This window comes from Bathycoccus prasinos (assembly GCF_002220235.1).
Source record: "Bathycoccus prasinos genomic : Chromosome_14".
In the NCBI taxonomy this organism is placed as follows: Eukaryota; Viridiplantae; Chlorophyta; class Mamiellophyceae; order Mamiellales; family Bathycoccaceae; genus Bathycoccus; species Bathycoccus prasinos.
This window is the reverse complement of record NC_023995.1, coordinates 246,319-271,751: the sequence shown is the minus strand read 5'-3', so window position 1 is coordinate 271,751 and position 25,433 is coordinate 246,319. Positions and strand designations below refer to the sequence as shown.

Here is a 25,433-nt window from a genome sequence, read left to right as displayed (position 1 = left end):
AATATTTTGAGTACGGTCCAAACTGTGCCCAAACTTTCAATTGCACACCCAAGTACAAAACAGTTAAGTTCGAAAGTACCTCAAAATTGAGTTGAGATCACAGTAAGATAATAAACTCTAACGACAACAGTAGAACTTTAGTTTGCGCGACATATAGTGAATGTTCTGCAGCATTGAAGCGTATTTCAGAAAGGGAGCCCAAGGCAAAATACGTATATAAAACGCGTGCTAAGAAGAGAATGTTTATTGGCCAGCTATTTAGTTTTTTCCCGTCTTGTCGTTTGCAGTTACTACTCCGACTTCAGCGAATATAATATGTGTATATAATGAATATTTGACAAAGTTAACACGGCAGTGTCTTCCTTTTGCCGTTTGGCAAAGGTCGAAAGGAGAAAGGTCGAAGGGTGGACTCGTTGACAGTTGAGGAAATTTTTGGAGAAAGCTTTTTACAGACGGCAGCTGAAAAGGAGAAAGAAGGCGAAAAAAAAGAGTGAAAGACAGGGAGGAGCTGGAGAAAAATGAAAAAGCTGAAAAGAGAAACGAGTAACTTTGCTACCATCCACGAGAATATACCACTTTAGCTTGCCTTTGCTGCCGTTTGAAAATAGAAAAGCAAAGAAATGGTCATATGCATATGGTTTCCAGTTCGAAAAAGTCAAATCCCTTTCTCTATCAGTAACTTGACTTATTTTTCCATTTTTTGTTTGCGGTGGTGGTAGATGTCGGAAAGCAAAAAGCATAGAAGTTCGGTCTCACGTCTGCATACTGTGCATACTGTGCAGGACGGATGTTGTGCCTTTCCTTAATACTTTTTTAAAATACAGTGTTATTGATAACTAGAACATTTACATCCATACCTCACACTACGAATTGCAGACTCTTCAAACATGTTACAACAATACAAGTAGAGTGTATGTGCACAATATTTTGTACTGATTCACGTCTAAACAGTATGGATTCAATGTGCGTACGTAGCCTTCAGATTATTACTTCTGATCTCGTTCATTTTGGCAACGCTCATAAGTGAGGATATATTTTCTCTGGCAAACCATGTACTCATTTGCCACCCACTTTTAACTTACGTTCATGTTCGTAACTTGGCAAGTAGCTATGCTATCCTTTGCCTTCCCTCCGTTCTTATGGCATATTTATATAATCAGAAAAGAAATCAAGCGAAGAACTAGCAATGTACTTCATAGAGCATCCTGAGATCATCTGAACAATTGAGCGTAGACTTTTTCGTTACCGGACAAGTATTATATTTCAACACATGTTCTGAAATACAAGAAAAACAAAAGACGTATCTGTGATTTATACAATAAAAAGAATAAATTAAATATTGTACTTCAACATACCCGCTTCTTATCAACAGGGTCGGACCTACTCGTTTATTCAAGCAAAGAGGACAGCAACGGTTGAAGTCCTGAAAGGAAAGACCCTTTGGGTGCTTTGGAATAGATTTTAAAGCACTTGAAACTTCACCACATTTAGGTAATTGAGCTTTTTTATCATATGTGATTGTTGAAGCACTTGAAAAGTACCATTCGCAACATTTCGTAGCGGCTGCGAGAGCAGTAAGAATATGGAAATCATAAGAACTGCGAGTACTCCGAGCACTTTCTGAGCGCACGAGATGAAACAAAAAATAACTGCAAGTCAAGTTGTGTGTCTTCCTTGAACCAATAACAAAATTGAACCAAATTCTTAATTTGCTTGTTTCCAACAGGAAAAATACCGCAGGCAAAATATCACGAATAAAGAGTTCACAGGAGTTTGCGAAAGCTAGATTTACCCCTTGCATAGAGTTGTCTTGGCTATCATTACTCTGTAATTTTAAAACTTTCGGTTTGCGTTTGGTCATGAAGTAGTTTTCTTTCATATTTTGAAGATACAGTGGTAAAGTTGTATGAATTGCTGATATTGATACCTGTTTTTTCGAAAGCCCAAATACCTTTGAAGATGAGATCCGCCTTATGTCATATAACCGTTCCCCACTTGAAGAGCTATGACGAGAAAAGGAATTCAACTCGAAACAAAAGTGCAGCAAAGCTGCAATTTCGCAGCGATGTTTCCGAATAAAGGTAAAATCTTGCTGCTGATGACCAAAAGTAAGAATCTAAAGTCCAAGCTTATGAGTCATGGAATTTGTTTGAACAATATTTGTACCAAATCGAGCAGTTGGGAAATTGCCGAGTATAAACTTGCAACAAAATTTTCGGCAGCAACTACCTCAAGTAAAGTTGGAGAATCGCGCATGTGTTCAATGACTCATACTATATAGTATCTCTCGATAAGTGAAGATATCAGCAGAAAAAGGAGTGATAACTATTGACTTCACCCGGTGGGCTGCAAGGCCGGCGACCAGCATTGTGTTCCATTCATATTTTTTTTGTTCTCGCTCTATTTGGAGGTCTGCACAGAACTACACATCATTATACACCTTCCCTATGACACCCTAAATAAAGAGTCGATAAATTCAAAATTCAAAAAAACTCCAGGATTAATAGGTCGAAAACACGAAGGAGATAAGCGTACTGCAGTGCAAGATATTTATTGTAGTTCGAAGGTATATCGCAACCCAGAGCTCAAATTGAGCACGTTCGAGTAGTTCAGTAGTGGTCGATAAAAAAATTAAAGCACCCCTCACTTCGTTCGATACTTTCAATTCACTTTTTGAAAAACTCCAGATTTTGAAATGAAACCTTTAGGAGATATTACCAATAGAAATCATGATATATCTGGCAGGGTTATAGGAACAAGAAAAAAGGTAGGCATTTCCTTGAAACGTATTTCATTTTACGATTCTTAATAGGAATTATCGGGATACTCGACGACAGCAAGTGAACAGTCCTCTCTGGAACAAAATTTGGATACAGACACAGAATGGTTTTTCACTAATACTAGGGACAATATAATCCGTTCAAACTTACCCTGCTTTGCTCTCGCTACGTGTACTGGATATGATCGTTTGCTTCCTGAAAATATGTCTAAGAGCACAGAATATGCGAATGATATAATTTCATATCTCAGAACGACAAAAGTTGAGACTACCAGATTTCGAGACTATATGACCACCATTCAAAAGGAGATAAATCCAAGCATGCGTAGTATTTTAGTCGACTGGCTCGTGGAAGTTGCGGATGAGTACAGCTTGACCTCGGAAACTTTATTTCTCACGTTAAACTATTTAGACCGTTATCTCGGTTTAAAACTGGTCAAGAGAAATCGACTCCAACTTGTAGGAATAACCTGCATGTTAGTTGCCTCAAAATATGAGGAAATATACGCACCTCAAGTTGATGACTTCTGCTACATCACTGATAACACTTACACACGTGATGATATTTTATTAATGGAACGTGATATCCTTGATGCACTTCGTTTTGAGTTAACACAGCCAACAGCTAGGCAGTTCCTTAAATATTTGACCAGTCTTTGTGGCGCAGATTCTGACTTGGAGTCACTAGCTACGTATTTTATAGAACTAACTCTCTTGGATTACAGCTTTCTATCTTACTGTCCTTCCATGGTTGCTTCATCTGCGTTGGTTTTGGCACATTTCACTTCAGAAAGAGTGTTGAGTGTTGTAGGGTTCCAGAAGTGCTCATATTATTCTCCACTAGAAATCAAAAGTTGTGTAAAGGAGCTAAATAAGCATCATCAGCGAATCCAAAATGGGCCAAAATTAGCAGTAGTAGAAAAGTATTCAAAGTCAAAGTACGAAAATGTTGCCTCATTCTCTCCTATCTCTGGATCTCTGCAGGAAAAGTGGGATTTCTTAGAAAAATCCTTTGAAGGTATGGATTAACACGCTCGAGTTATGTTGTTTTGTGTATTATTTAAGCGTGTAAAAATTTAAGTATTACTACCACCGCATACCTTTCTCATATAAGAAAATGTTTCAATTGTGTTTTTTGTGCACTCGTAATGAACTAAAAAGGAGTAGAGTCATAGAAAGAGTGTATTCATCGTAACAGGTTTCTCGAAATTTGTTCCCGTGCTGAGGCAATAGCTTGGGCAAAAGATTGCTCGGTGAGAGGAGTTTCGCTATCCGCACCTCGCATTGAAACACGATTGGCAATCACGCCTGAGTCAGTCTCGAGTATTACTCCTCCATCTACTAATTCGTCTAGAACAAGGAGGACTAAGTCTAGATTTTCCAGAACGGATCTTTTCTCTACCAATCCTCTTAAAAGTAAGGATACAGACTCAAAAAAGCCCTGTAGTACGCTCAATAGAATGAGTTCATTTTCATGATCTTCTGCAGTAACGTAGAAATGTACATCTGAGATAAATTTATACACTACGATATTTCCATCAAACATCACGACTTCTGGATCGTTACGTGCACTAGATCTAATTGTCTTCTGATAAAGCGACCTTTCAAAGGCAAGCTGCTGAACAGTCGATTCCCTATACAAAAAAAGAATGAATAACGAATCATATCATGTATTCAGTATGCACTCACATGTCACAATCGTAATATTTTACAGCCACGCGTTTGCCTTCGCTATCTAGTAAAAGAACATTTTTTATGGAAGTACAGGACGAAATAGATTCCATAGTGGTAGGATACGAGATCTGAGTTGCAGAGAGAAAGGGGAATACCAACGCTATATCGTAATCAACGAGTTTCGACTTTTAGTCTTCCTCCTACTTAGATAATTGAGTCTCCGTGCTTTTAAACTGTTGTATTTTTTCCTCGCCCTCGCAATTTCACAAAACCTTTAAAAACCTTGAAGTCCTGAACATCTGTACCCGTAAACTATGAATTCTTGATTTTTGATATGATTATATCAGTTAGTTGCTTCCCTTGCTATCATATGAGCGCAAAATAGAAAATTTTTCCTTTTGGCCTTTTTTTTTTCACTATTTTTACCACACCGTCATTCAACACTGCCAGTAGATGTCAAACAAAATTTTGGATGTTTGACTAGAAGTAGTAGTTGAAGATGTCGAAAAAAGTTATGGCAACGATCTCATTAGTCATCAATGCTGGAAGTGCTAAGGCATCGCCCCCTGTCGGACCAGCTCTAGGTTCGCACGGCTTGAATATTATGGCATTCTGTAAAGACTTCAATGCTCGAACGGCAGATATTAAGCAAAGTGTCCCAATTCCTGTTCGAATCACGGCGTTTACAGATAAAAGTTACGAATGGGATTACTCTACTCCACCTACTAGTTATCTCTTGTTACAAGCTATAGGGCAAGCTTCGGGGAGCTCGAAACCGAATCATGTGAAAAGTGGACATATTTCACTCAAACATATATATGAAATCGCAAAGGTGAAGGGGCAAAGGAAGGAGTTTAATTCCATCCCCGCTAAAAATATATGTTTGAGTGTGCTAGGGAGTGCAAAGAGTCTAGGAATTCAACTCTTGGATGCATCGTAGATATTTTCGTTACACATATCGTGATATTTTCATTTTGATAGCAGAATTGAGGGGTTGAACAAAATCCATCAGATTGGATAAATGTTCATGGTATACATCCTCCGTAATATTTAACGGCGCTTCCGTCACAGTAATTGTCAGAGGCCCGATATTCTCATTCACTCGGAGCTGTCCATTTTTTTTTTGTTTTTCAGCCTGAGTGTAGGAAAGATGCTGCTCTTCGCTAATTTTGAACTTTGCCTGTAAATACTGCTTTAATTGAAGAATGACATGGAGGCAAAGCGATAAATTTATCGCCTCTTTTTGGACCTCTATGACTGAATTTGTGTTCAAGGACCGTTCTGAGAATGAAAGTCTGGGTTCACTATGTTCTTTTTCAATTTTTCTGGTAAGTTCTACAGCATGTAAAACAATCACCCTATGGAGCTGATAAATAGCATAGATAGGTTCCTCATAGGAAGTAAATGTCATGTAGGAAATCAAATAAGATAAAAATTTGATGCATTGTAGATTTGTAGCTTCGGAAACCTTTTTCTTTATTAGTTTGACAACTACTTCAAGTACCTTCATGGATCCACCTCGATTTCCAGTCATTACACCTAAAATATTTTTAAAGCATTCGAAGTGAAATTCCTCGAAGAATTCTGGCTTTATACTACTTCTTCTTTCATTATTTTGCTCACTTTCACATTGTTTCAATGCAATAAATTGGAAGAGCTGCTCAATAGCTTCAGACAGCTGCTGATAAAAAAAGTCAGTGTGTTTTTCGTATTGAGCTTTTAATATTCTCAGTGAGAACTTCCGAATTTTTTTGCTTTGATCAAAATTTAATTCAAGAAGAGCACTAAAAGCACTGAGGGGATGGACTAAACCCTTTCTCAAAATGATTTCAACGAGACAGATAGTCTTCATACGAACTTGCGGATCGTGATCTGCACAAAGTAGAAGAATTTCCTTCCAATATCTCTGAATATAAACGGCATTGCTGTGGTCCATTTCACCATTTTCAACTTGACTTCTTGCAGGCAAGTTTCTTTGTTTGTGTCCAACAGAGGAGCTCAATATACTCTGGTTCCTTTTCGTGAAGATGGATGAAAAATTGGAATCTTCCGTACAAAGAACATCTTCCAAAACTTTCACAGCTTGTATTTTTAATTCACTACAACTACTTGCAGCGCTCAAAGTTCTATGCATAATTTCATCTAATTTTAACAAACATTCCGGTGTATTATAAATAGATGCTTGAGCACACAGTAGCAAAGATCCACATGCTTCAAGTGCATTTTTATTCATACTAGTGCTCTCATCTTCAATAAAAATATACCTTCGAAAAAGTTCTAACAAAGTGGCCACTAGAGTAGGTTCAGCTTCAGATATCTCAACACTAAAGAGAGGAGATTGTTTTGAGTCTAGAAATTCTTCCGAGTTATACCTCAAAATTTTTCCAAGTACGAAAATGGCTCTGGATTTCAATTTTCTTTCTTCATCCAAGTTACTTTCTCTACCAAGTATCAGCAGAAGCCTCTTAGTCAATCTCTTCAGTTTTTCTCGGCTATCTACAGAAAAAGATGCAAAAGAACTCAAGCACTTCGTTGCAAAGTCGACTATCCCAGAGTTCTTTGAATATAGAATCAAAAGGCAAACATTATCAACAACTTTTTGACACAAACTCATACTTATTCTGCAGTTATAGCAAACAATTTCGTTAATTATGCTTAGCACTGATTGCGTAAAGGCAGAGTTGCTTTTTGTTGTACCATTACCCCTGTGTAAGTACGGTTCTAATCCAATTAAGAAATATAAGGGATCATTTTCGGGAACAAGAAAACTTGGCTCAATCAATGCAATTGTATTGAGTGAAAATGCAAACATTTCCGGTGTTAGAGTTTTCTTCGCCGTTTGCATCAAGTTTTCTGTTTGAATATCAGACCTGGATATGCGATTTGATTCGGATTGTTGTTCAAATTCAGTTGAGTTCACCAGGCCTTCAAAAATGTAAGTTATCATTCTATATCCATTTTTCTTAAGCAATTCCAGGTCTACTGCATCTGTTTGAACTTCTTCTTCTGTAGGTCGTAGTATTCTTTGTAATAAGAGCAACAATGGGTAATCTAAAAGGCTCGGAAGTTTCGAATTAAGCTTTCGAAAAAAATTGGGGTGCATATACCACATCAACTTCACAAAGATAAGCCACACATCTTTTCTCCTAGTCACTGCTGTTGCATGAAACCATTTTTTTCTGAAGTATTGAATCACTAGGAGCTGCACGCTGAAATCTGTATCCATAATACGGAGTGCTAGTCTATAATTGAAATAAATAACTGAATCATTGTCAGCATCTTGTGCAATTTCTTGCATGATCATAATAACACGTTTTCGTACACTTACCCCAATATCATTAATTCGATCAAGAACTTTCGACCAATACTGGAGCCGGACTTCACGATTTGAACAAATGAATTGCCCAATTAGCTCAATTACTGAGCATCGCACTAATGTTGCCGGATCTGTTATTCTTTTGGATAAAATTTGGTGGATCCGTGGATTTATAAGCATATTTGGATCTATAGATACAATTCTTGAGAGTGAACGAATTCCAGTTGTGCGTACTGTTATTGATACATCGTCAAGCATACCAATTATTCTGTGGAGCAGAACATCATTTTGCCGTGCAAGGGGTCGATAAATTTGCAGTTGACGATTCAATACCATAATAGAATTTCTCGACAAATCTCTGTCCTTCCCTACAGCGCCTTTCATGCCTGAAATATTGACCTTTATTTTATCATATAGATCCCAATAAAAATCCCCACTCATCTCAGATAAGTCATGTTTCGGATGCCTTTTGATTTCATTTGTCATTTGACATATTTGAAAGATTAAAGCGTTGTGTAAGCGATATCTTACGTTATCACACACAACGTGATCACTGCCTTCACTTACCTCCATACTAGTGCGCTGCTTAATATTATTCAGGAGGTACCGCATTAAAAATCCTTCAATGCAAATTGATTGTATTTTGGAAAGCTTTTCCCCAGAAAAAGAGGTAGATCTGATGTCACTACTAGCTTGGATAAGTACATCAGAAATACTTGAATTATCTTCATATAAAAACGATTTTTCATACTTTCCACAGCTCAAAGACTCACTTCTAAGTCTTGCACATACTTGACTTAATATGTCAAGGGCCCTTTCGCGAAATTTTGGATCTTTATGCTGTAAACCAAACTTTCCAACTAACAGTGCACACATGTTCAAAAGCGTTAAAGAAGAAGCAGGCCACTCTGGGAGATTCAAGCATAACAATAAATCTCCAACTAATTTCGGAATAAACTTTCGTGAATCTCTTTCCTGAAGTTGGGAAACTTTCACTAACAGTTCCGACCAGAAAATATTTGACCAATGGAAAGCATGGGCAATTCCTTTATCTTCAACTTTGTTTGCAATATCACAGGCAATGTCATAATATTCTACACAACTTTGTAAACAACTCAGCAATGCAGCAGTAATCACACTAATTTTTCTTGTCGAGTCTTCTGGAATGCAATACAATCTAGAATAAGAGTCCTGTCCACAAATCTCAATTTCAATAATTTCAATAATTTTATCAACAACATTGGAGCGTAAGTTTGGATATCTATTAAATATATGTGCAACCATTTGAACAACATTTGCTTTTAATAATTCTGCATCTCTTGATACGAGGACAGAAAAAGAAACTTTAATTAAGCGCAGCATAAAAGGCTCCGAGATTTTGATAGTTAGAATTAACAAAGACAAATGATGCACCATCTTTGCAGAATTTGCAACTAGATCAGGAAGAATGTGGCAAGGTATTAAATTTTGACGTATTCTTGGGTTTACTACCCCTTTCTCACGTTCGTTACCATTCTTGTCGCTCTCTTGCACAGTGGAGGCTGCAAAATTTGTTCTGAAACTGGAACTCAAAGTTTGTGGGTCAACCTTCATAGACAAGTACTTATTCAAGATTTCACAAACAAGCAAAGTCATTCGTTCAATTCTTTCGTCTGTACACAAGGATTTCGATATTAAATTCCCGTAAATAACCTTGCAGATCAAGGAAAAAGATACTGTTGCTTCCCTTGCAAAAATCATTTCCTCATCAGTAAGATTTCGAAGATTTTGTGAGCTCTCCTTGAGTACGTTTGAAAAGTAAACCAATAAACATTCATTAATCTGAAAGCTTTGGTCTAGAACTTCTTCAGAAATTTTGTTGACTTCATTCAGACCAATGATAGAGTCTAGCTTCGAATTTAGAGCTGCGATTTCATCTACAAGGGTGGATGTTATCAGTTTCCATCCTCGACTTTGAATTGGTATATATGGCTCGAATTTTTCAAAAATGCGGGTTACAAAATCATTGAAAGCCTGCAAGTCCCCTTCTCGCTTGTTGCTTTTTGACCTCACTGCTGCGTGCGAGCCCATATTTGCAACAGGAACTTGATGCTTAACGTTACTAGCACAAATTTCTGCATGGGCACCTTCATCCTCTTTTTTTTGCAGAAGAAAACCTGTCCTATTCCGACTTCTGCGAAAGGGGTCTAAGAAGAAAACTTATCAGTACAAATTGTCTGAATAGGAAAATAGTAAAACGCACTAAGCGGTAAATGTATAGATTTGTTTAAGTTTTGACCTTGCATTTCTGTTCCATTTTCATTTCCCGTATCTAAGTGTGGAAACTCAATTGAACTTGAACTTCAAAAGGAGTAAAGTTAGGAAGTATAAATATAAAAATAATTTGACGTACAGATACAGAATATTTACACTTGACAAAATCATAGTAACCTCAAGGTTTTGGTCACAAATGAAGCCAGTCTGTTTCAACAACGGTTCCTCGTCGCTCAAATCCTTTCTATTATAAACTGGGAATGATTCGAGAGTGATGCAAGTAGTCAGACGGGGGGGTTGTGAAATCATCCCCCCAAACTTAAGATTTCCTCCTTCTCTCATAAATTTACTCTTGGTGCGTTTATGCGTTTTACTTAATACGCATCACGGTATATAAAGCAAACCGAATTGAAAAAAGCCCAAGTTATGCACTTAACATTTATCCTAGTTAAAATAACTCTGCTTAATGCGCGCGTGACAAGCGTGCGTGCGGTGTGTTGTGTTGCTAAGTTTTTTAGTATAAGTCATAAATCTGGTTCCCAAGCCGAGGTTTGAGGAGAATTCATTTACCCCGCGTTAAAGCTTTATTTTTTGCCTTTTTTTTGGGGCACCTTTTTCATCGAAGACAAAAGACGCTCGAGCACGAAAGATAAGCGCAGTCGACCCTGTTGTCAGTCAGCTGGTCAGTCTTTCCATGTTTCTGGAATCTGGATATTAGAGTATTTTTTTAGATTCAAGTCTCCCTTTTTCTTCTGCGGGTACATATATTGTGTTCTGGCGTTTGTTCACTTTGTCACTTATAACAAGAATGGCACAAAAATTCGAGTAGACGTAGAGAAAATTGAAACTTAGTTTTTTTTTGGGTTACGCGGTGTTCTTTTCGATCATCTGCTGGGACACCATCTCCACGAGTTGAATATTCATACCTAGAATGATTATTCAAAGCGCATGTCTTCTAGGTTTCTTTGCAAATAGACGCAAATTTCAACGTGAGTTTTACTTATTATTCAGGAACTTGCTTCATAACTTGATTTTTAGGAATTCACAAGTTGTGTGAAAGGCTATTCATCATGGTATTTCCTGAGATTTTCTTTGATATTGAAACTAATCTTCTCTCAGGACAGACTATGCACTTTCGTTTCGAGTCAGGAACGAAGAGTTCCTATTCTACTGAAACATTTTGAGTTTCCATACTGTTTTTTTTTGGTATTTATTTACTCCAGCTTCATAAAAAATTGAATGTTTTACGAAATAGTTTGGGCCAAAATTCATGAAACATATCTTACCTGGGTATTATAGAACCTGTAAATTCTATTATCATCTAGTTCCAATATTTTTGGGATATTTTCGTACCTTTCTTTCGTAAGTGCTAGTGACTACCTTATTCTTTTCATATCTCATTAAATTTGTTATGCGAAGGGGATCTATTAACAAAAAGCTTACTGGTGAGCAAATCCAGGTATAAAAATTCAGGTGTATAGATGTAATTACTTATTTGCTCTAAAGTGTATCTGGAATAAAAGACATCTCTGGGGTGCACAACGCAGTGCGATAATGGTCAAGGAACTATCTGGATTTTACATTAAAGTGAGTGATCTATTATTTCTCTCAAGTGCGGTCATAATTCCGTGTTTGTTTACTAATACTGTGTTTAGGTGAGTCAAGTATTTGCAACAAAACCAGACTTACTACCGAAACAGTATGTTGATTCCTTAAAGTTCGTATTTGAAGATTGCCGCGAAACCCAATATCGAAAAGTACAAAAATTATTGAAATATCAGTTGGGCATTACTCTACAAACCACGTTTACTGAATTTACCAAGCGACCAATAGCTTCTGCCACAATCGCACAAGTCCATTTGGCACAACTACGAGAATCTAATGAAAAAGTGGCTGTGAAAATTCAGCATCCAGGTAGCTCGGATTTAATGCTCAGTGATATCAAAAATATGTTGCATGTATCTATATTCATGGATACTGTAGGTTTTAAACCTCCTTTCGACCATACAGGGATTCTAAGAGAATATGCTCAACAGGTTCTTTCCCTACGTTCCATTTTTTAAATATTTCTCTAACGAAAATTTCAGGTTCCGAAAGAATTCGATTTTATCAGAGAAAATGATATGCTGAATTCTATCGGTAATTATATATCTCGCGTAGACTGTAATATTGAGATACCAAGATCTCAACCATGCTTGTGTTCTAGAAAGGTTTTGACCATGGGCTTTATCGTTGGAGACAGATGCGATACTATATTTGCAGCTGCCGAGCCAATCTTAGATCAACAAGAAATATCTTCTGAATTCTGTAGGAGTTTATTTTCTTCTTACGGATATCAACTGTTTGGTATTGGCATTTTTCATAGCGATCCGCATCCGGGGAATGTATTTCTGACGAAAAGTGGTGCCTGTGCTTTGCTAGATTTTGGTCAGATGAAAGTTCTTCGTGACGAAACTCAACTGCTTTTTGCCAGAATGATTATTGCTCTAAAAGGAGACTCTGCCGAGTGCGTCAAGTTAATGAAACAAATTGGACTCAAACTTGACAAAACTACCACGGATATAGAGATGATTATTGCCTATTTACTTTTCGATACTCGCATGGATATTAGGGAAGCAAAAATATCTCCTCTTTCCTCAGAGCTACCACAAGAACTTCGTGTTGTCTCTCTTTCTGAAATTGACTCTGACATTTTCATGATAATACGCATTGTTTCAATGTTTCGAGGTATTCTAACATCGCAGGGAGTTGATGTGCACGCAAGATCAATCTGGTATTCATTTGCTCTCGCAGTTTTGTACCGAAACGGAGAGTATTATTTTCACTCAAGTCACGTTGACTTGTCACAGAAAGCGAATGTTCTTCGGGAGCAAATGAAGGATCTTTCAAAATGGATGCGAAGTCATGATCTACCACATAATCGAGATGCTCTCTTACCGTTTGCTATGGCTGGAATCTTTACTACGTCTGAGTTACGTAGAGTAATACTTTCAGAGAAAACATGCAATCTCCCTGCGATCTTTCGGAACTTTTCTGAATCTGATATGGAGCGGTGCTTATTGGTGGTTGGCAACATGTAGTGACAAAAGTTATTATCACTGTTGAATGAAAGTGATATAGAAAGCGTATCCAAAATACCTATTGACTGGAGTAATTCATGACAGATTATTGTCGTGAGATGTCAATTAAAAAGTAATTGGATACCTGGTACCAGGTACCTAGACATTTCTACAATATTACTACAATAGTTTTGAGTAAAAGCTATTCAAAGAACCGAAATAGCCAGGATGTCCAATAAGATCATTATGACCTCCACGAGGGAAACAACGCAGTATTTTATTTCCACTTGCAACAGATTCAAAAAGGCCACGACCGTGACTTAAAGGAACAATTTCATCAATGGCTCCATGTAAAGACATGAAGTAACTCGAACGACTAATTTCACTTGCTGCCTCTCGTACTCCTGTCCATTTATCTTTCAAAATATAACGTACTGGCAAAATGGGGATTAATTCTTGTGCCAGCTCCATACAAGAGCACAAACCGCCTTCCACGACGATTCCTTGTACTTCAGGTCTTTTACACACGTTTGCAGAGATATTTAAAGCAACAGCACTTCCTATAGACTCTAAGTGTAGCGCTATTATGCAAGAGCTTACAGATACTTTTACTATCCAATCAACACCAGCATTCGCATCCAGAATTAATCCAGTCTCGCTTATTTGACCGGAGCTTCCTCCGAAACCGCGATAATCAAGTAGTACAATACCGCATCCAAATTGTTTGTGCACTAAGTTAGCCCAACTTAAACGGTGATAGATATTTCCCGCATTTCCATGAAGATGTAATAGTGTCAAAGTACTGAATTGCTTTTCGGGGTTGGGAACAATGTAGATCCCCTTGAGTTCAACTCCATCTTCAGCTTCTGTTACGAAATGAATATAGCCGCAAGATCCATCAGCTATTCTATATTCCGAGCGATCCGGAAAATATTGAAGCTTCCGCTGATACAAAAATGCAAAACAGCAACTTCCGAGGTATGCATAACCAGAATACAAAGAGATTTTCAGCACTTCAGAAAGTAAAGTGTTTATAAAAAACATCAAAGGCTCGAAGCAACGTCACCAAAAGAAATGATGACTGTGCGTCTTCCTCGTTCACGAACGCGAACACCACGTGCCTAGATCGCAAAAATTCGTAAATCTTTGCAAAACTTTACTATTTTAGGGTGTGCTTCTCAAATTCTTATTGTCTCTAGGGTGTTTGGGGTAAGCACTGAATAATATCAACAATTCTTGCGGGCATCTAACAACGTCGTATACTTCAAAAGTACAGATCTCTTGTTTTATTCTGACTACCTCCTCGGTCGCCGTCAGCCGTAAACCATATGACTTATTACAGAGAATGAAATACAGATTTAAACCTGAAAGATTAAATTCGAGTTCCTGCTCATCAACTCACTTTCATCAACTCACTTTTACGTAGCTTCTTTATAAACGAAGCAAAAAACCTCACGTGAAAGGTATCGCGTCTGCTGAAGCACTTGCGTTGTTTGAAATCTAGCTTGCTATATATATATGCATCATGAGTCGAGAAAGTGATATTCCAATCTTCCATGCGCCGGAAAAATGTATACGTACGAAAAAACAAATGAATCTTTTTTCTGGTTCTGAGTCAGAGAGAAGGTTTGTTCACTTTATTCAAGAGCTGAACACCTCGGTTATTGGAACAAAGAATGGGAACATTCACGTTACAACTAAGAGTATTCAGGCCCTTCTTGATATTTTGAACCAACTGGAGATATGGGTGAGTGAAATATCACCAACAACTTCTGTGACACGATATGGTAATGTTGCTTTTCGAAGTTGGCTTGCTCATTTAGAGAAGAACTCAAATGGTAAGAATCTCAGAAGTGAGAATTTCACAAACCCGTTGATATTGATTAGAAATTTGTAGAATTGTTGAGTACATTACTCCCTCCATCGATGCAGGTACACTATTGAACGTATTTATGCTGGAATGAAACTGATAAGAAATCAGGATGCGAAAGTTGAACTTATTCCGTACATTCTTCAAAGGTTTCAAGTTTTTATCCTTCGTTTGCAAATTTAATCGCAGTAACTTAGCTTTGGGGATCCTTCCAGGATAGATTATGGGACGGGTCATGAATTGAACTTCGTAGCTCTCATGTATTGTCTTTATTCACTTGGGATTTTTGTAAAGGACGATTTCAGTTCTCTTGTCAATTTTGTTTTTAAGGAATATGTCAAGCTCGTACGAAAACTGCAAAGAGTATACCGGTGCGATATTTAAATAATGTTTGATCGTTGATCGAATGTCTTTTTAGGCTCGAACCAGCTGGTTCTCGTGGTGTTTGGGGGTTGGATGATTATACTTTCCTTTCTTTTTACTGGTAAGTAGTGCACCTGTGTATAATCAAATGTTGTTTCATGTTTTCAAAAGGGGAGCCGCTCAACTGGTTGGACATTTCTCACCAAATAGCGTTCGGGATGAAAAAATATTAAAAGAAAATTCGGATGACTTTCTGTATTTCTCATCAATAAAGTACATCAAAGAGGTGAGAAATACACCTGCATTTTAGAAATTTCTCTGATGAAAACTATACAGATGAAGAGTGGTCCGCTTTCAGAAACAGCTCCCATATTGTATGATATTAGTTTTCTCCCAACCTGGAAAAAGATAAATTCAGGACTATTAAAAATGTTTAAGGTGCATAGTTTGCTCACGTGTGCGAGGATTGTCTACTAAAATTTAAATAGGCTGAATGTCTCGGTAACTTCCTCGTGATGCAACACTTTCTGTTTGGTTCAATTATTACTCTCGAACCAAAGTAGCTGCGAGCATTGAATATCTTTCCGGCGATCAGGTGTAGTCGTGAACAAGAAAAAGACTATGGGGCATACATTTATTTGACCTTTCGCACATTTAGCTTCCATTTGAAAAAGGCTATTACATGAAAATATTCAAATCTCTAGTCAGTCAAAGTAAAGCCATGGTAACTTTTTGTGAATTTTTTCTTGTTCTGCTTGAAAACAAGTAATAAATCTCGCATGCACACGTTAGCAGTATTGATGCCAAAGCTGGAGGGAGGAACTGCATCTCGAACAAAATTCTCTACTTCCTTAGATTTTATCGATATCATGTTTTGTTCTTGCACCTTATCTTGCCATTTCATATACTTTGCATCCCCCCCAAATGCTGTTCTTGTGGCTTGATTAGCAGCGTGTGCTTGCACCCTTTCCTCTTCCTGTTGCAGTGCTTTGGCAACTTTCTGCTCCATAGAAGAAAATTCCACCGAAATATCCTTCTTTCGTTTTGTCAAAGCTTCCCCAACTTTAAGAAGCATCTTTCTTTCCAATTCCTCCCTGGTTCTCTTCTTGATTTCTTTTTGGTTATTGATAACTCGGATTAGAGCTTTTGGGGAAACTTTGCTTTTTAGGAACGAAGCCGATATGTGCTGAGAACCGATTCTCCTCTTTCTGGACTGTGATACTACAGTCGCGATTAACATTTTCAAGTGGCTATGCATAGCATCATTGATAACCCACTCTGCCTTCGGATTTTGTATGCAAATATTCTCTTTGACTCTAGAAGCTATTACATGCCTCACTCTGATATAATCCTTATGCTGTTTAAGTGTGGTATCTTTGACTGAGACGTGCTTAGTATTATGTTTCAACTGGATCAAGAATGACGACTCTTCGTCCGGATTTATACCTGCTGTGGCTAAAACATCACCAGCTTGTTGTAAAAAATCCGCATCATGTCCGCTCTTGCTCTTAATAGTTTGAAGTTTAATTTGACTGTTAGCCTTCAGGTCCAGAAAAGCCGCATCCAATAAAATTGTATTTTCAATAAGGATCTCTTTCAACTTTTTAATTCCTTCAGAAACTGAAATTGTTTTTGACTTGATCTCGAAGTACACTCTTGCAACATCATAGTATAGCTCTACAGACTTTGAACTTTTCCGAATTAGAAATACGAGTCTACTTAAACCAACCCCAGCATGCTCTTTACTTATTGCAGACATTATGATATTGGAAACCTGAACGACTATAGTTCACTCGCAAACGGTGGTAATATGGGAACTTTCACTGATTAAATTAACTCAAAGCTCAAAAAACCAACCGAAAGTGGACTAAAAAAGACCAACACGGACCCTAAACTCTGGAAAAATTGATTTTAACCATCATACTGGTATCAGCTAAATATAAGTAGAAAAATAGTTTTGGTTATTGATTATATCTTTGTTTGATTTCATCCGTTTAAAGTACTTCGGATGCTCTACCGTCGTTCACTCCTCCGACGTTCAAGTTTGTTGATTGAGTGAAAATGTCATTCTATACTGCCATCAATATATTTGGAATTTCTCAATTTGTTCGTTTCTACACAAATTGGGCGTGGCGATTGCACGGTTACAATAAAATAATTTTTTTCTTTGAAAGAATTTATGATACATTCTTCAACTTATACTGGCGACAGTCTGCGTCAGTAAGTCATATTATTACATGATTATATTGCTCTAATTTTCTCAACAGGTACCTGAGTCTTATGATTGGGAGAACCAGACAGTTGTTGCAAGGAACAGAGAAAACTCTCATACGCCCCTGTATGCCTTTTCTGGTCCATCTGAAGCTCAAACTTTCTGGAAATCGGGAGGAAGCTATTCTGCGAGGAGAAAATTATCAAATTCAATATCAATGAATGGGTTATGGAGCTTTATACTTGTAAATTCTCCTCAGGAAATACCATATAAGTTTTATGAAGGGAATGACATTCCAGAAGGCTGGGATAACATTAACATTCCGTCGAATTGGGAATGTCAAGGTTATGATGTTCCAATTTATACCAATTTTACATATCCTTTTCCGTTGGATCCACCATTCATCCATCGTGAAGGAGTATGGAGCACACCGAATAATTCATTTGGATCGGAGAAAAGTTCAACTAGTTTGTTAAAAGAGTGGAATTGGGATACATCTAAAGTGGATGAGAGTACAAGACAAAATCCAACTGGTTGTTTCCAAAGCACTTTTGAGATACCCGAAAATTGGACTGCTAACGGAAGTAGAACATTTATTGTTTTCGAGGGGGTCGACTCGGCATTTTATATTTGGGTTAACGGGAACTTTACAGGGTATTCACAAGATAGTCGCTTGCCTGCAGAATTTGATGTAACAGATAGTCTGAAATCAGGCAAAAACATCTTTGCAGTACAAGTTATGAGATGGTGTGATGGTAGTTATCTTGAAGATCAAGATCAATGGTGGTTAAGTGGGATATATCGTGATGTTTTTTTATATAACAAACCGGCTTTACACATAGCTGACTTTGTTTATACAACGACTGTTCCTCATAAAATTCCAAAGAATAAAGCTGAAATTGAAATTCTTGTACAATTAAACGACTGTCGCAGGCCAGATTCTATAATGGAAAGAGGTAGTGTAATTGATTGCAATGCAACAATTTATGATGATAAGAATGCTCTGGTTTGCTCCGCTGAGCTAGAAGTCAGTGAACTCAAGGAAGCCGTTGATTATGGATGTAATCTTCGAGATTCGATATCGATTAGGAAGAAACACATACTACGTTGTAGAATAGTGCTCGACAACCCCTCTTTATGGTCTGCAGAAATCCCGTACTTGTATGTACTCATGATATCATTAAGTTTTGCGGGCGAAATAATCGATTGCGAAGCATGCAGGCTGGGTATTCGCACGATTGAAGTAGGTCATAAACTATTTCGTTTGAATCGTGTCCCAATTATATTTCAAGGTGTGAATAGACACGAACACTGTCCTGCAAGAGGAAAAGCAATCAGTGAAGCGATGATGCTGAAAGATGTAAAATTGATGAAGCAATATAATTTCAATGCAGTACGGGCTGCTCATTATCCTAATCACCCCCATTTCTATGATTTATGTGATGAGTACGGTCTCTATGTAGTAGATGAGTCAAATATAGAAACTCATGGATTCCAGATACTTATGCATTCGACGCCATACTTATCTAATGACGAGTCTTGGTACGGTGCTTTTCTTTCTAGAACTTCCAGAATGGTTCAGCGAGATAGAAATCATCCCTCAGTAATAATCTGGTCTTTAGGGAATGAATCAGGTTGTGGGAGAAGCCATGAAAAAATTTCACAGTGGGCTCGCAGTTATGACTCAACACGTCCTTTGATGTATGAGGGTGGAGGCGCACGAACTTCATGTACTGATATCATTTGTCCTATGTATGCACGAGTAGAGTCGTGTCTACATATGAGCGCTTTGGAATGCAAAAACAGACCTGTAGTTTTGTGTGAATATTCTCATGCAATGGGAAATAGTAATGGTGGTCTTCAGGAATATTGGAAGTGTTTCAGACAAACCAATTCAGTACAGGGTGGATTCATTTGGGATCTTATTGATCAAGGACTAAGTGGTGAACAGCGAAGTGGTAAATCTTGGAACTATGGCGGTGATTATGGAGATAGCCCAAATGATGCACAGTTCTGTATAAATGGATTGCTATTCCCAGATAGATCACCCCACCCTTCTATTCATGAAGTAAAGTACCTGCAACAACCAGTCGAATTTTCAGTTGACTTTGAGAGTGGAAATCTGAAAATCAGAAACAATTTTTCTTTTATGAGACTTGATGTTTTTAATATACTATGGAAAGTAAAATTTGACAATGAAAGAAAAGCTATCTCAGGTATTTTAAATTTACCTGCAGTGTCGGCTAATTCAGAGTGCGTCATTCCATGGAGACAAGAACTGCCAAATCTAGGAAGCATCGCAGAAAGTCTTCAATTTAAGGAGTGTTGGATCGAATTCTTCGTAGTGTTGAAAGAGTCGTCGTCGTGGGCTCCAAAGGGCCACATAATTGCTCAGGAACAAATTTTAATGCCCCGTAGCAATAAGCCGGAAACCAAAAAAAAAGTAGTGCTATCAGCAGAAAAATATAAGTTGCAAATCGTGCATGAAAATTACGATATTCTTACTATAGAAAGTTCTTCGGGTATGCGTGTCGGATTTTTTAAATCTGGAGAGAAGTTTGGATGCATTTCCCAGATTTATATGAATGACAAGATGCTTGTATGTTCTGGACCCTCTCCAAACTTTCTACGCGCCCCTATTGATAATGATTATGGGGGAGAAGTATTCTCATATGTAAATCGATGGAGAAATGCTGAAATTGAAAGTTTTGTTTTGGCTAGAAATACAAATACTTCGGGTATGAATTATTCGTTTGATTCAAATGGAATTTTCAATATTAGCTTTCAGTGTTGGATAGTGCGTAGGGGTGATAAATCAAATACTAAAATGAACTTAGTGATGGAATACAGTGTAAAACCTTCCGGTATAATTTTTTTAGATGTTTCCATCCAAAAAGTTGCAAGTCTCCCACCACTCGCTCGAGTCGGTCTTTCCATGACGTGTTCTGATGAACTTCAAGGAATCGAATGGTTTGGTAGAGGAAAACACGAGTGCTATTCAGACAGAAAAGCATCTGCATTTGTTGATAGATATAGTAGCACGGTCGAGGAACTCCATGTTCCTTACATATTTCCTAGTGAAAATGGCGGTCGATCAGATGTCCGTTGGCTTACACTGCGTCCCATATGCGATAAGACACATGGGATATTTGTATCCGCACGAAGTCAATCCCTCTTTCAAATGTCAATCTCAAACTACACAATAGAAGAACTCACAAGGGCTAAACATCAGGACGATTTAGTGAAAAGTAAATATGTTGAGGTTCACCTTGATCATCTCCATATGGGTCTTGGCGGTGATGATAGTTGGAGTCCTTCTGTGCACAAAGATGCCCTTATTGACGATTCGGGGTGGAAGTTTGGTCTTGTACTTACTCCTATACATTCTCAGATTGACGCGAGTGATTTGTATTGCTTAGTTGATGGGTCATAAAGTTCATGCTTTCTTCTGGCAGAAAGTTCAATGAAGACTTGTGAAAATAGGGCAATGAGCAAGTTGTATATACCACAAACATAGGTTAAATTTTGGAGAGTTATAGAGACAAGAAATAATAGCTCCTATAAATGCAAAAAACGCGGTGGATACTCCTAAATTTGACGCATTTTTATGAGTATGACAGCTTCTAAACATCATGAAAAAAAAACAAAAAATGAAGGTCTATGACTAATTCCACATTACATTTTCTGTGGCACTGTACAACAAAATAGTCAAATAATTCGTAAGTAAAAGGTATGTAAGTTCATAGTATTAAATCACTTCATAGACCATAAAAATAGTTAGAGTGCCCATCAGTGTTATGAAAGGATTATCCCATGTATGTGGAGCCCATGCCTCCGATAACGTCATGACAGGCGGTAAAAGGAATAGAAGGGCTATGAACTGTTTCGAGGAAAGAGATCCCTCAAAAGGAAATAGTGAGAAAAGTGTAATGAAATAGACACATGCGCTCCCTTCATATGTTCGATGGAAATTTCCGGAACAGCACTTCCCATCATACCACAATGCTGATGCTCTGTATTTGTGGCGGCCGAAACGCACACCTATGGGTTCGGCTAGACCATCTCCAAAAACATTTACGATTATTGGAACCAAAATTAATTTTCCAGCTTCATTCGGCAATCCCTTTCTTACAGATAGATAGGAATATAAACAAATTATAACCATGTAACTTGCAACAAGCTGAGATATTATCCATGCAAGCGTGTGCGGTCTATCTTGAGCCCTGTCTACTGCTCGAAATGAAAGCATCAAAAGAGCACTGCAACGGCGAAGTGGTTTCATCAAAAACAAGAATGGAACAAACTGAAACCAGACTGTCCAGCTCATTTCCCAGATATCCGGTAGTTTTGTCTCACCTGAAGGCCAAATAAGGTGAACAAGGAGTGGAGTAAGGTACATCACAACATGACAGCTTTTGCGCGAATAACTATCCTTCCAATCACAAGTGACAACTAAAAATCCACAAATACTAAATACAAGTAAGAAAAAACAATTTTGCGTGAGAAGTTTGACCCAGTAGGAATGGTCAAAATAAAATAATTTTGATCCTTCATCAAAAGAAATAAGCATACCCCATGAAATACTGAAAATTAATAGGAAAAAAAGTGCAAGGCACTTCTCACTCTCTTTCCATCCTAACCCATATGCAGCAATGTCTACAGATAAAAGCTTAGGGTGCATATGCCTTTTTTTGTCGTATGATTGAGTAAATATAGAGCTAAATAAGCTTTTAGCCCGAGGACGGCCAATCTTCTTTTGTATCATATTATTCTTTATTTCGGCCGCTCGTCCATCGTGACCGATGGAATTCCTTTCACAATGAATAGCATCATTAAAACACACCTCATGCTGCACTGATTCCTCTATATCTTCAATGAAGTGCTCCTTTATCACCGCATTTTGCATAATACCGATTAGACTTGAACGTCCAGCAATTTTCCCGTGAAGACTTATTTCAAGTCTGTACTATTTTTGGAATCAGAGTTACAATTTGTGATAAAAATGAAAAGAACCTTGAAGAGGCCAAAATCTAAGATATTATAGATATAGAAAGAACACTATCAATGAAGAGGCCGCACTTTTTTGACTGCTCTTTATATATATTCGTTCCTTGGACTTAGATTCTATTTACCTCTTAAAAAAAGCAAACTATTTTTTTTGGAGATTTTTCCAAGCTTTTCCCCAGTCCCACTTAAATGTACATAAGTTCCTCGGATGCCAAAAGATTTTTTTTTTCATTTTTTAAAATTGAGTTCTCCTGCTTCCCCACCTTCCACAAGGCTCGGTGTGCACAAACAAATAATTTAATAAGGTAATCTATCTATATCCTAAAATTGTAAGATCCGGATTTCGTGGTGTATCTTACCCATGGTAATGCTTGGTACCCACTTTTTTCGGAAACTTTCAGGTATCTGACCTGTACACCACTAATCGTAAAGTATGGAATCTCGAAGTTGACGCTCAAAATAGGAGAAGTGAATGTCTTTCTCTCTTCCGCTATTGAAGGAAAACTTAACTTTATTCTTGCACACTCCGCTCTTCCTCCAGGAAGTGATTTTATGATCCAAATCATCGATTCTAACTCCGGAGAGTATGTTATGGAACCAGCTTCACATTTTATCTCCGGTGATATTACATCGCTTCTCACAGGTATTTTGATAACAATATTATTCGCAGTGTGTTTCTCCTTGAATTGACTCGTTATCTTGATAACATACTCAATTCTTGTAGCACTTGATTCTTCCACTTTCATCTCACACCAAATTAATGGATCAACATTAACATTTGTCAGACGATATGACATAAGTTCAAAAATACCATCAGGGGGAATAAATGAAATTGTTTTGTCTTCATGAAACTCGGACAACTTAACACATTGGTGAAATTTCATATCTTCAAATACAATGTTTGGATAGTTGTGCTCGCTACCTAGTTTCAGACGATCATTCAGTCCCAGTTTGCATTCGGGCATACCCGATAATAACGTCCGTAACTTCAGCGAGCCTCGTACTTCAGCATTTACGATTGCTCCCTTTGAACTTATCATAAGATCACACTGCTCAATGACATCTAGAAAAATTTCATTTTTTTTGTGCTTTATACCCTCGCTTCGCCACGAAATAGCATCTGTAATCACGGATGGAGTTTTAACCTTGACAAGCTTGTGTGCATCTGTCTTGATATATTCTCCTAAAATGCTTGCTTCTGTAAACTGAGGGTAACCATTATCTATAACCTCATCCAATAGCTCATAAATCACAACGAAGTTATCCAAGATACTCTCTTCCTCTAAATCACCAAAATATGCTATAAATATGTTTAATAAATCATGGAGAAACGTGAAAAGGGCTAAAATATTCGTGTCAAACTTTGAAGTACACATAAAATATAAACCATTTCCCTTTATATAGACATAAGTTGTTTTAGTCTCAGTATCACGAATAATAGGAATACTAGGCTGGTCATTATCTGAACCTTTCATTTGAGAAACGAAACGCTGGATACACGAATCTGATACATCTCCTCGCCAGTCTCGGGATAAAAGTACTTTGTAGTTCTCGTTCAAAATGTGAAGGGATGAGCAGATAGCAGGAGAAGGCATATTAGCTTCTTTTAAAAATACCTTTCTTTCTCGTGTGCATGAAAGCTATGAGGTTCGCCAGAATAATGAATAAGTTAGACAAAGAATCCAGATTTCGGGGTAATAGCGACGAACAAGCAAACCCTTGATATGTTACCTCCCTTTGAGGTAAAAAATCTGGAAGTACTGTTTGTCAAAGCGTCAATACTATGACTACCAGATACCTAGGCATTACCGGGTACCTTGTAATTAGTGAACTCGACAACTCGTAGAAATGTAAAAGAAGGAAGACAGGAAATTTGCGGAAATTCGCATCAAATACGAGTCCGCATAGCATACTAATAGGCATGTATGAAAAAGAAAAAAACACAAAAAGTCGCGCAGAAACTAAAAAAAACGCCAAAAAAATTCGTGTACCTCACTCATCAACAGGGGGGAAAGTGATTTTATATATAGCAGCACTATATGAAATACGAACAAAGACATGGAAAATTGTAAAGATAACACGACACTGTATATTAGTAACTTAAATGAGACAGTCGCTGTCAACGGTAAGCTTTACCGGAACGCTTAAAAACACTTTTGACCCCCCAAAATAGAACTACGAAAAGCTCTCCTCGCCGTTTTTTCACAATTCGGAAGGGTTTCGAATATCTTTGCGTCTAGAAGATACAAGCTAAGAGGCCAGGCATGGATCGTATTCGGTAATTCTCAGTCCGCAGACAACGCATTACATGTTCTCCAGGGTTTACCGTTCTATAGCAAGCCAATGGTTTTTAATATTTTGTTCACTTTTAATTTTTCGATTATGGCTTCCCTTCACAGAATATTGCTGTTGCTCTGAAGTTTCCATCCGCAAGTATGAAGATTAATTCTTCAGAGTTACCTCAGAAATCGAGTGAGCAATGCATTCATTCTTCCGGTATCAGCTCAATGAGGAGAAGTGGAGAGGATGTCGGGATTGATCAAGAAAAGAAGGGAGAAGATAGGGAAGAGCACAAAAATAAGTTGAAAAGTGCTATACTTTCTGTTAAAGGTTTGCCAGGTTTTATACTTAACTTTAATTTTGAATTACTCGGATTTACTTTTCTTTTTATAACAGAAGCTACCACAGATCAAATGCTATCTCTTTTATTCAAACAATTCCCAGGTTTTCAAAGGGTTAGAACAGATTCTGAGAAACCCGGTCTAGCTTCAGTCCAGTTTCGATGTGCTGCCGAGGCAACAACTGCATTATCAGGGCTGCAGGGATTTCGTTTGAACGCTACTCATACTATGGAAATTGAATATGCAAAAAGCGCCATCTAGTTCTCACACATCATTTCC

General features: G+C 37.7%; 13 protein-coding genes across 13 annotated transcripts; 6 read left to right on the top strand and 7 right to left on the bottom strand.

The window, feature by feature from the left end:
- Nucleotides 1–1,180: 1,180 nt before the first annotated feature.
- Nucleotides 1,181–1,879, bottom strand: Bathy14g01460 (unknown protein; the record flags this gene model as incomplete). Its single annotated transcript, XM_007509024.1, has 1 exon — nucleotides 1,181–1,879. The coding sequence occupies one exon, from the start codon at nucleotides 1,877–1,879 to the stop codon at nucleotides 1,181–1,183; it is 699 nt and encodes a 232-aa protein (XP_007509086.1).
- Nucleotides 1,880–2,983: 1,104 nt separating this feature from the next.
- Bathy14g01450 (predicted protein) lies at nucleotides 2,984–3,808 on the top strand (the record flags this gene model as incomplete). Its single annotated transcript, XM_007508967.1, has 1 exon — nucleotides 2,984–3,808. One exon carries the CDS (start codon nucleotides 2,984–2,986, stop codon nucleotides 3,806–3,808), a length of 825 nt encoding a protein of 274 aa, XP_007509029.1.
- Nucleotides 3,809–3,965: 157 nt separating this feature from the next.
- Nucleotides 3,966–4,563, bottom strand: Bathy14g01440 (the record flags this gene model as incomplete). Its single annotated transcript, XM_007509051.1, has 2 exons — nucleotides 3,966–4,413; nucleotides 4,469–4,563. 2 exons carry the CDS (start codon nucleotides 4,561–4,563, stop codon nucleotides 3,966–3,968), a joined length of 543 nt encoding a protein of 180 aa, XP_007509113.1.
- A 389-nt stretch (nucleotides 4,564–4,952) lies between these two features.
- Bathy14g01430 (50S ribosomal protein L11) lies at nucleotides 4,953–5,393 on the top strand (the record flags this gene model as incomplete). The annotated part of the gene is made up of 1 exon (XM_007509258.1): nucleotides 4,953–5,393. One exon carries the CDS (start codon nucleotides 4,953–4,955, stop codon nucleotides 5,391–5,393), a length of 441 nt encoding a protein of 146 aa, XP_007509320.1.
- A 110-nt stretch (nucleotides 5,394–5,503) lies between these two features.
- On the bottom strand, nucleotides 5,504–9,839 carry Bathy14g01420 (predicted protein; the record flags this gene model as incomplete). Its single annotated transcript, XM_007509300.1, has 2 exons — nucleotides 5,504–5,512; nucleotides 5,556–9,839. 2 exons carry the CDS (start codon nucleotides 9,837–9,839, stop codon nucleotides 5,504–5,506), a joined length of 4,293 nt encoding a protein of 1,430 aa, XP_007509362.1.
- A 1,737-nt stretch (nucleotides 9,840–11,576) lies between these two features.
- Bathy14g01410 (ABC1 family protein) lies at nucleotides 11,577–13,102 on the top strand (the record flags this gene model as incomplete). The annotated part of the gene is made up of 3 exons (XM_007509200.1): nucleotides 11,577–11,609; nucleotides 11,678–12,058; nucleotides 12,110–13,102. 3 exons carry the CDS (start codon nucleotides 11,577–11,579, stop codon nucleotides 13,100–13,102), a joined length of 1,407 nt encoding a protein of 468 aa, XP_007509262.1.
- Nucleotides 13,103–13,261: 159 nt separating this feature from the next.
- On the bottom strand, nucleotides 13,262–14,125 carry Bathy14g01400 (BEM46 family protein; the record flags this gene model as incomplete). The annotated part of the gene is made up of 1 exon (XM_007509101.1): nucleotides 13,262–14,125. The coding sequence occupies one exon, from the start codon at nucleotides 14,123–14,125 to the stop codon at nucleotides 13,262–13,264; it is 864 nt and encodes a 287-aa protein (XP_007509163.1).
- A 481-nt stretch (nucleotides 14,126–14,606) lies between these two features.
- On the top strand, nucleotides 14,607–15,877 carry PTPA (Phosphotyrosyl phosphatase activator, PTPA; the record flags this gene model as incomplete). The annotated part of the gene is made up of 7 exons (XM_007508998.1): nucleotides 14,607–14,919; nucleotides 14,989–15,100; nucleotides 15,149–15,322; nucleotides 15,370–15,435; nucleotides 15,486–15,600; nucleotides 15,651–15,752; nucleotides 15,803–15,877. The coding sequence occupies 7 exons, from the start codon at nucleotides 14,607–14,609 to the stop codon at nucleotides 15,875–15,877; spliced, it is 957 nt and encodes a 318-aa protein (XP_007509060.1).
- A 137-nt stretch (nucleotides 15,878–16,014) lies between these two features.
- Nucleotides 16,015–17,073, bottom strand: TAF4 (TFIID component TAF4; the record flags this gene model as incomplete). The annotated part of the gene is made up of 1 exon (XM_007509042.1): nucleotides 16,015–17,073. The coding sequence occupies one exon, from the start codon at nucleotides 17,071–17,073 to the stop codon at nucleotides 16,015–16,017; it is 1,059 nt and encodes a 352-aa protein (XP_007509104.1).
- Nucleotides 17,074–17,375: 302 nt separating this feature from the next.
- On the top strand, nucleotides 17,376–20,959 carry Bathy14g01370 (beta-galactosidase; the record flags this gene model as incomplete). The annotated part of the gene is made up of 2 exons (XM_007509108.1): nucleotides 17,376–17,534; nucleotides 17,582–20,959. The coding sequence occupies 2 exons, from the start codon at nucleotides 17,376–17,378 to the stop codon at nucleotides 20,957–20,959; spliced, it is 3,537 nt and encodes a 1,178-aa protein (XP_007509170.1).
- Nucleotides 20,960–21,274: 315 nt separating this feature from the next.
- On the bottom strand, nucleotides 21,275–22,432 carry Bathy14g01360 (conserved hypothetical protein; the record flags this gene model as incomplete). The annotated part of the gene is made up of 1 exon (XM_007509282.1): nucleotides 21,275–22,432. The coding sequence occupies one exon, from the start codon at nucleotides 22,430–22,432 to the stop codon at nucleotides 21,275–21,277; it is 1,158 nt and encodes a 385-aa protein (XP_007509344.1).
- Nucleotides 22,433–22,847: 415 nt separating this feature from the next.
- Nucleotides 22,848–24,128, bottom strand: Bathy14g01350 (predicted protein; the record flags this gene model as incomplete). The annotated part of the gene is made up of 1 exon (XM_007509069.1): nucleotides 22,848–24,128. One exon carries the CDS (start codon nucleotides 24,126–24,128, stop codon nucleotides 22,848–22,850), a length of 1,281 nt encoding a protein of 426 aa, XP_007509131.1.
- Nucleotides 24,129–24,591: 463 nt separating this feature from the next.
- Nucleotides 24,592–25,415, top strand: Bathy14g01340 (U1 small nuclear ribonucleoprotein A; the record flags this gene model as incomplete). The annotated part of the gene is made up of 3 exons (XM_007509264.1): nucleotides 24,592–24,658; nucleotides 24,707–24,879; nucleotides 24,933–25,415. 3 exons carry the CDS (start codon nucleotides 24,592–24,594, stop codon nucleotides 25,413–25,415), a joined length of 723 nt encoding a protein of 240 aa, XP_007509326.1.
- Between the last annotated feature and the right edge of the window lie 18 nt (nucleotides 25,416–25,433).